This window comes from Manihot esculenta, chromosome 6, assembly GCF_001659605.2.
Source record: "Manihot esculenta cultivar AM560-2 chromosome 6, M.esculenta_v8, whole genome shotgun sequence".
In the NCBI taxonomy this organism is placed as follows: Eukaryota; Viridiplantae; Streptophyta; class Magnoliopsida; order Malpighiales; family Euphorbiaceae; genus Manihot; species Manihot esculenta.
The window spans coordinates 23,222,453-23,231,024 of NC_035166.2; the positions used below are offsets into that span (position 1 = coordinate 23,222,453).

The 8,572-nt window shown below is 34.8% G+C and overlaps 1 protein-coding gene across 2 annotated transcripts; it reads right to left on the bottom strand.

Moving 5' to 3' along the window:
- Positions 1 to 1,173: 1,173 nt before the first annotated feature.
- Positions 1,174 to 6,614, bottom strand: LOC110617525 (hydroxyproline O-galactosyltransferase GALT6). Of its 2 annotated transcripts, XM_021760378.2 has the most exons (7): positions 5,480 to 6,613; positions 3,429 to 3,661; positions 3,061 to 3,351; positions 2,840 to 2,968; positions 2,584 to 2,757; positions 1,899 to 2,006; positions 1,174 to 1,798 (listed from the first exon to the last, which is right to left on the bottom strand). In XM_021760378.2, exons 1-7 carry the CDS (start codon positions 6,339 to 6,341, stop codon positions 1,589 to 1,591), a joined length of 2,007 nt encoding a protein of 668 aa, XP_021616070.1. In that variant the 5' UTR covers positions 6,342 to 6,613; the 3' UTR covers positions 1,174 to 1,588. The 2 variants fall into 2 exon arrangements, with proteins under 2 accessions (XP_021616070.1, XP_043813532.1); XM_043957597.1 differs by lacking the exon at positions 1,899 to 2,006 and having other exon boundaries at positions 5,480 to 6,614.
- Between the last annotated feature and the right edge of the window lie 1,958 nt (positions 6,615 to 8,572).

Consider the following 8,572-nt stretch of genomic DNA (forward strand, 5'->3'; position numbering starts at 1 on the left):
AATTAAAATGTGACGTTGTAAATAAATTGATTCGGTTTAATTTATTTGAATTTTTTTTAAAATTGAATAAATTATTTTTTTAATTTTAAAATTAAATCAAATTAATTTACTATATAAATTAAATTATTAAATTAAATCTTAATTTTTTTTATTTAAATTAAATAGGGATACTCTGCAGCAGGATTCTTATGCTGCTTAACAGTCACCTCCAAGGCTGACGAGTGCTGACCTAATTAAACCTGGACGAACATATGAAAGTTAATCTCGAAACTACAGAGTCAAACAGGTCAAAGGGAGTTTTTTTGTTCCCAAAAGGTCAATGGAAGTATGAGCCAAAGCGAGCAACCGGGCAATTAAATAAAAAACCATCACCATATTCACCGACAAGGTCAATATATTTTTATTTTTTCAAATTAAAAATAAATTATTTTATTAAAAAATATTTTCAATAAACCTATTTTTCTATGAAAAAATATTTTTTAAATATAAAGTATAAACGAATGGGAATTCATATGTTTTTATTTAAAAAAATCATGTATTTATTTATTTATTTTTTATTCTCTTTAAAAAGAAGGAAAATAAAAGATGAAGAAAAATAAGCTTTTTAATTTTGAAAAAATAAAAAATAGGATGGAAAGCTTTTTATAAAAAGAAATTACTATTTTCGTTTAAATTATTCTTTAAAAATATATAAGATAATATTATATATTAGAAAAAAAATTAACTTTATTTATTGATTTTTACTACTTTTATTTTGATTTATTCAAATAAAAATAAAGAAAATAAAAAAATAGTTTTTATTTTTCTTTTTCCATTTGCAAGTTCCTCAAGACAGTAAAATTCTTTTCAAACAGCGTCAACAAAAATATTCCTAACAGGGACAACATCTAGAAATATATGCATGTATATGTATATATCTTATTATCAACTAAATTTGCATATAATTTTCCATCTTTTAATTTATTAAGAATTAAACTGGATAGAATCTCAAATCATCTTTTAAACTTTCGAAATAAATAAAATTTAAATTTAAAAAATTTAATTCATTTACACAAGGTAAAAGTAGGATAAATTAATTCATAGGAATATTTTTTATAATAAAATATTTCGTATCAAAATTATAAACTATAAGATACCATTTTTCAAATCATATAAGCACGACAAATTGCAAACTATAGTTTAACACCAGCTATTCCCAGCTCTATATATTTTGATTATGAATTGAAACGCAAGAAAGGACTTATGGGGACAAGTTTCCTGCAAAGATTGAACTGCTATCATCTATCATCTTCCAAGTTCCAGAACCTTAGAGCTAAATGTGAAAACAAGAAACGGAAGAGAGAGGGAAAAACAATGAATGAATTGGAACTGGAACTCGTTCAGCCTAGGAGGAAAAGCTAAGCCAACTTCACAGAATTTACAATTTTTATGCTATGGCTGCAAAACTTCCTCGTGTAACCTATCTCAACTTCTTCAGACAATCATCCATTGTTGTGATCGTCGTAGCATCCACTGGCTTGAGTCACCAAATACTGTGACCATCACGGTATCAACCCATGTTCCAGCACTCGACAGCATCAAGGATTTGTCATCTCATATTGCAGCACTGGGGCTTTCCAAGCTTTTGCAGTTTATCCCAAAGGCAGATAATCTGCCTTGGGGATTGATAATGAGCTGTGAAATAGCCTTCAATGCATCCAAACTGGCAGTACTTCAAGCTATGTACATACTCCACAGGTTTTGAGCTATTGAACTGCTCCACCCACATTCCCATGCTCACATCTTCCATCTTGAACAACTGCAGAAAGTTCATAGTGCAATATTAGTTAAACACATGAACTATCTTCTTGGTTCTTTTTTTCCCTGGTAGGTTGGAGGTGGGGGGAGGGAACACTTGCCCTTAATTTATGTCTCTCGAACTCGGAAACAATGAACCATGCAATGTCAGAGGACACAATGTACCCTGGTCCATTTGCATAAGGCGGATACTCTTCCTCTGGCCACTCCTGAAACCAGGAACAAATGGCAAGAGAATATCACAAGGACTAGTAAGGAAAAAAAGGAAGAAAGAAGAAATTAACATGGTCATTCAACAACTGCCCATCATTTATTCTCTAACAAACTAACTTAGCCCAAAAATTAGTATACAATAAATTGAAGTTGTCCTAGCTGCAACCAGTATCCTCACAAAATCAAAGCATGTTGTGAAACAAATAAAACTAACATGTTGTTGAGTAGGGGAGAGCTTTCTGATCCAGAATAATCCCAAAGCATACAATTATAAGCTGATCACAAGCAGCAACAATTAAACCAGAATTTAGTGCATTGCAAGTACTCTTCTTTGAAGAGGCAAACCCATAGTTGCCAGGGATTTGATCCCAGAACATACAGCAAAAGTAAAGATACACAAGCATCACAACCGACCAAGAAGCTTGCATGTTCACATGAAATCTTAAGAGCGTTAGGATGACTATAGATGGAAACTGACAATTTGTCAATGACCTCCCAGATAAAGCTGAAGGCACCATGTTTTTAGGTATCTGATAAAATTAAAGGATTAAGTAATTAACATTGTTATCATACCTCATATGTCACTGCCCATTTACCATATCGAAGAGGCTTATGGTAGTAATTTATGTTCCCAATGTAAAAGCTCCTGCCTTCAGGAACTTTTCTTGCTTCATCGAGGACTGCATCCACTCTAACAAATGTGTCATCATCACCCTTCATAATATACTTTGCATGGACAGTGCGAACCTTTAAAAACCCAAAGGCATCTAATATGAAAATAAACATCAAAAGGAATAGTTCAGCTACTAAAAATTATTCCATTACTCACCCCATATTCACAGATAGCAACCGTTTTTAATACCACAAGGTCATAGTTGTCCATGTAAGGCACAATAACAATGTCACCAAAAAATTCTGCCTCTTTCTTCAACTCCAAATTCACATCTTTCCGGGCATGCTATCCAAACATAAATTCAGAAAAGCAAGTAGCATCAATTATAGCAAGAAAGAATAATGAAAAATGCAGTCGCTAATGCATTCTTCACATACCAGTGCTACAAAGAAACGAGCTACTGCAGTTGAAGATTTAATGATCCTATGTTGCATCCAAGACTTCCTTGCAGCCATCCTCTCAGCAAAATGGTTGCCTGCAGAAAGAATGCCAATAAAAAGTTCTGCAGAACCCTCAGGAAGAGGTGGTGCTCTCCATCTGTCTGTCATCTCTAAATGCCTCTGAGGAGCAAAACTCGGGTGTGTTGTGGGCAATGAAGCAGCAAATAGAAAGTGAACATCTATGTCACCGTTCACAGTTAACCCTGTGGCATCCTCAGGAGTATAACCCTGTCAACATTACCAAACAATATTACAGAATGCCCACATATACAATGATATTAGTACAATAATAGGATATTACTCACAGTGTGATAAGGAAAAGAGGCGATGTGCCTCCCATCAACATTAACATGATAACCTTCCAAACCAGCACTGAGTGTTAGAACAAACAGCTTCCCCTCTACAAATGGAAATGGCCAGTCAACAGACACCTTTTTAGTTCGGCCAATGAGCCGGCTTAACCACCAAGTTGCCTTTGACTCCTCAGAGTGATTGTCGTCATCTCGGATCCACTTCTCACACTTCACCTGATCATCAACTGTAACCAATGTAAACAGTTACTTAACTGCTGGAGATTTTTTTTTAATAGAAAAGAAAGGACTTGTACCAAAAAAAATTATTAAATGGGGAAAATAAAGAGGAAATCCTCATCACTTCTGGAGCAATTTCAAAAGATGACTAGAAAATAGAAAAAATCTACATTCTTAACATGGGTGTTCAGTTGTTGAGACTCTAGAATGATTTCCCCCTGTTTTGGTGGGGACCAGTGGGAGAGGAGGAAGGTAAGTGGAAAGTTACATGTACCACCCTAACTCGAAACAATTACTTACCAGTCTCTTCATAGTTCATACAATATGAAGAACAAACTATACTGCTTCAAGTTACAACCACTAGCATGCAAAGTTCTCACCACTGGCGAAGGGTAAAATGGAAGTTGCTTGTTAATGCCATATCATATTGTAATTCATGCAGAATCAATAAAAGCATCCACAACTTGCCTTCCATTTAGGAGGCCTTTCAAACAACCAATTTTGTCAAGAGCAATTTATCTTTCAAATGGTCATCTGCCCATCCCCTTTCGATGATATAAATTCGGCATTATTTAGCCTAAACTGCTAAAAAGTTTATTTCAAATATTATATTGATGATGTGGCTCAAAACCTCTACATAACTACCAGCCTATTATCTATGTAGTTCCAATATTGTAATCCTAGCATGTATAACATTTTAAAAGAAGGTCCTCCAAAAGAGAAGACTTCTAACCTATGAAGCATTTAAAATTAGACCATTGAGACATTAGCAGAAATGGTAGAACTGTGTAGCGATTTTATGCTATGATTTGGTGCTTGAGTTGTGCAGAAATTTAGGAATGATTATAGTAGTAATTGAGTTGAGTAATTTCCATGTATAACCCACCCTCCCCCAATAATGTGAGGATATGATCAAGCGTTTCACCTAAATATTCTCACACTTATGTCCTTTCATCTATGCTTCATGGTATATGAGCAATGAGGTAAAACACGCATAGACCCGGGATTCAAAAACATGATGGGCTGAGCTGTAATAAGCCAATTCCATGACTGAACTAAAAGTCAGACTCAAGTTGGATTCATAAGCTAGCCCAGCATGCTAGATCCCAAGAATGAAGCCAAATAATGCTAGACCCAAGTCGATGCACTACCCCATATAATATCAAGTAAAGGAAGAGCTTCGAATGGTCCAGCCTAATTGCACCTTAGCTGGAGTATTCGAATGTGGCTTTCTCACATTGGTAGTAGCAATAAAAATGAACCAAAATGGCTTTTGGTTGAGGAGTGCCAAGTTAAGCACAATTGTAGCTGTTGCCCCACTCTGTGGTCCAACTTCACAAGCCCCAGAATACCAACATAGACCAAGTGGATCTAGTGTAAAATAAACATTTCCAACTCTCACTTTCAGAGAACACACACACACACACACACACACACACCATCATCCTAATTCTGAGATACTGAAACATAGCACACGAATAGCAAATTTTTACAAGTTTACCTTGTGTTTTACTCCATAACAATGACCTCCCATTGCCATACCAACTTCACAGCATCAAACTCCAATAGTGAAAAAATGCATCCTGATTCTAACTAACAATAAGCCACAGGTACTTGTTATTAACCTATACTAATTCATTAATACACAACAAAAATCCGCAATATAACGTCTGTAATGTCCATTTCAGGAAAAGAAGTAGGAACTCAAAAGCATATGCCATAAAGAAATTATACTACTTGCACACTCTTAAGGCAGGCCTCAAATAACTCACAAAAATGAAATATCTATCGGACACGATAGCTAAACAAACTAGGCACCAACTCACCTGTCTCCTCATCAGCCTTAGACTTCCAACCCTCACAACGCAGAGCAGTCCCCCACTGCATCCTATAACAAGTATTCTGCTCAATCACCGGCTTCCCACTCCAATCCCCCTTCAGCCTCGGATTGAAATGCAGAATCCTCGGCGGATCCTCGCCTTCCACGATCTTCAGCCCCTGCAACTCGATCATAAACTGTGACACCATCACCGGCTCTCCACCATCTTTCACCAGTGATATTTTTTGGTCTTTCTCAGCATGGGCCCACCTTGGCATCCCCACCACCGTTACGTGTGACCCCAACGTCAGCCCACACGGCAACTCCACCACCTTCCCTCGCTTTAAAAAATCTGACCCAGGTAACGAAACCGAATGCAGGCACGACTCGGATAGGTTCTTGGGGGTTTTTACATCCGAAACCTGAACTTTACCCGAATCTATCTCTTCCCAAAACTTTCTTCCCACCTCCCAAGCAGTCTTAGCAGTCTTGTGAAGCTCGATGGATCCATCTTTTTTAGTAGGATCAAATGTTGTGGGGTCAAAATTCAAACTTGACAACAACCTGAGGGTTCTGTTAGTACTTTGGGACTGAGTTGGTTGGGCCGAGTTATGAGAAACCAAGTGACGGGGCCGAGTAGGAGCACCTTTATCCAGCAAATCCTCTTCGCTTTGAAGCGTAAAAGGGCGAGCCAGAGTTTCTTGAGAAACAGCACTGAAACCAGTATTAAAGACAAAAGGGATTTCTATAGTAACAAGGAGTATATACAAAAAACCAACGCCAATCAGAATTTGAATGGATCTTTGCCTGCTCAAAGACAGGAACAAGTCGAATTTATCCAATCTGGTTTCCGATTTTCTCCTCTTCATATTGGACAATACCAAAACAAATCAAACCTAATTTCTGAAATAAACAGAGAAAACGGAATCTGGGTTGAGGAAACAAGGCAAGAGAGAGATACTACGGATGGTCCCGAGGCATAATAGAGAATGAATTTGGTGATCACTACGTTCACTGAGGAAGAAGAAGAAGAAGAAGAAGAAGAAACGCGTAGCCAAGTGAAGGGATTTGAATTGAAATGAAAAACGGCGACGGTGACCGCTCCCTCGTTCTATTTTTTAATAATTATTATTAAGGGAGCCTGTGAGCAAGTCGGTCATCTCAACACCTTTTTCTCTCATCGATGTAAATAGAAAATACACAAAAACGAACTTTCTTTTTTCAATCGAAAATTTCAGTTTATTTTTATTATTTCTGAAAATACATATCTTTTTTTTCTATACTTTAATAGTTTACTCGATCAATATTTTCAATTTTCTAGTAAAAAAATATTTTTAATTTTTTTATTAAAAATTACAAAACTATACTATTAAGATTAAATCAATTTTATATATTTATTTTTATATAAATATTTTAAAATGAAACAAATTTAAGACCGTGTTAACAGTTGAGAATCACCCACTAACCTATCTAAGTGGACTCCACTTGCCCTTTCACCAGAATCAATTGAGATAATTAAGTAGGTCCCCCAAACTTTACTTTTCTAAAAAAAAATCTTTTTTTATTATGCTTTTCAGACATTAAAATTTAAAAAAAAAAAAAGTATTTCACAAAATAAGAATAAAACTAAATTCCGAAAAATCTGAAATAGAGAGTATATTTCTTAACCAACCAAACTAAACGAACTAGCATCCGTTAAAAAAGGAAAATGACACTTTGATTTCGTCCACTATTGAGTCCTGTCTTGTTGACTAAATCCAAATTATGCAAGTATAATTTATTGAGAAATATTCAACAACATGCTATAAAATTATGTAAGAGCCACTTGGAGTTGTACTTAGGGATGATGGGAAGACTGAATCTTAGAAAAGGTGCAGGAGATTTACCATTGCTTGTGAGGAGGTACACAAAAAGCCAGACACTTGGAGAATGAAGAATTCCTAGTTATAATAGAACTTCAATCTATTGAAACTTGCAAATTGTGAGAGAGTTTGAGTAGCTGTTGGAAAACTTCTACATGGTTGTCATTATTTGATTTTACATAAAATTAGATATTTTTTTCTTTGTCAGCTATTTATTTAAAAAGATGTTAAGTCTCATTATAAATATTGATTATAAATAGAAAAACATCTTAACTTAAGAAAAATAAAACAAATCATTAAAAAGTCACAATTTAAACTCTACACAAAGATTTAATCCATAAATTTGAGAAATCCTAACTCACTTAAATGACTCTTCTGAAACGTCTCTACACAAAGATTTAATCCATAAATTTGAGAAATCCTAACTCACTTAAATGACTCTTCTGAAACGTCTCTACTGTTACAAAATCACTAGAGACCATAAGAGAAACTCCTCATGAACAAAGACTACATAAACCAAATACATAAAGCGAAAGCCCGCCTTTGTCTAAATTGAGTAATAGAATACTGACAAAACTCCAAGTAAGTTTTGTGCCATTAGTATCTCCTGCTTATAATAAAGGAAAATCGGTACATCAATTTCATGAGAATACTCTACATCAAGAAAAATGAAATTCTTCCATGATCGAAAAATATAACATATCTAAAGTGCAAGGACAAAGGAAAAAGATAATTGAGTAAGAAAACCTCTCCAAATTGAGAAGATTCTCTCTCCCGAATATGCAACAAAGTCGATCCGGACAGTAAATCCAAAAATATTTGCATGCAACACAAGCACAACAAGAAAACAAAAAAGAGAAATCAAATCCAAAAAAAGACTCAACCTAAGCTTCGAGCTGAACAAAAACAAAAAGAAAATAATTATTTAATCACAAATTTCATGAAAAGTTTGAAAGACTAAACTCACGGTGACAACAGGAAGAGCAGATAAAATTAAAAAAAAAAAAAAGACGAAAGATTCTCTAGACTCTCTCTAAATAAAACTAAGAAGAGATCGTTTTTTTTTATATATAAAGTTAATGAAACAAAGTATCGATTTTTCTAGATGAGAAAGGTTGCTTACCATGGAGATGTTAAATAATTTCAAAAATAGTTAAATACAAATACTCAAACTTGAGATCTTTCCATTCCCACCGTTAATGGGACTATATATGAGTAATTTAGTTTTTATAATGCAA

Excerpts from the sequence above, each read along its gene's own strand:
- LOC110617525 (XM_021760378.2), bottom strand. The coding sequence starts at position 6,341 with ATGAAGAGGAGAAAATCGGAAACCAGATTGGATAAATTCGACTTGTTC. Across the intron at positions 2,969-3,060 it reads CTCGTTTCTTTGTAGCACTG|CATGCCCGGAAAGATGTGAA; the intron begins GTATGTGAAGAA and ends ATGTTTGGATAG. Across the intron at positions 2,758-2,839 it reads TTGCTATCTGTGAATATGGG|GTTCGCACTGTCCATGCAAA; the intron begins GTGAGTAATGGA and ends GGGTTTTTAAAG.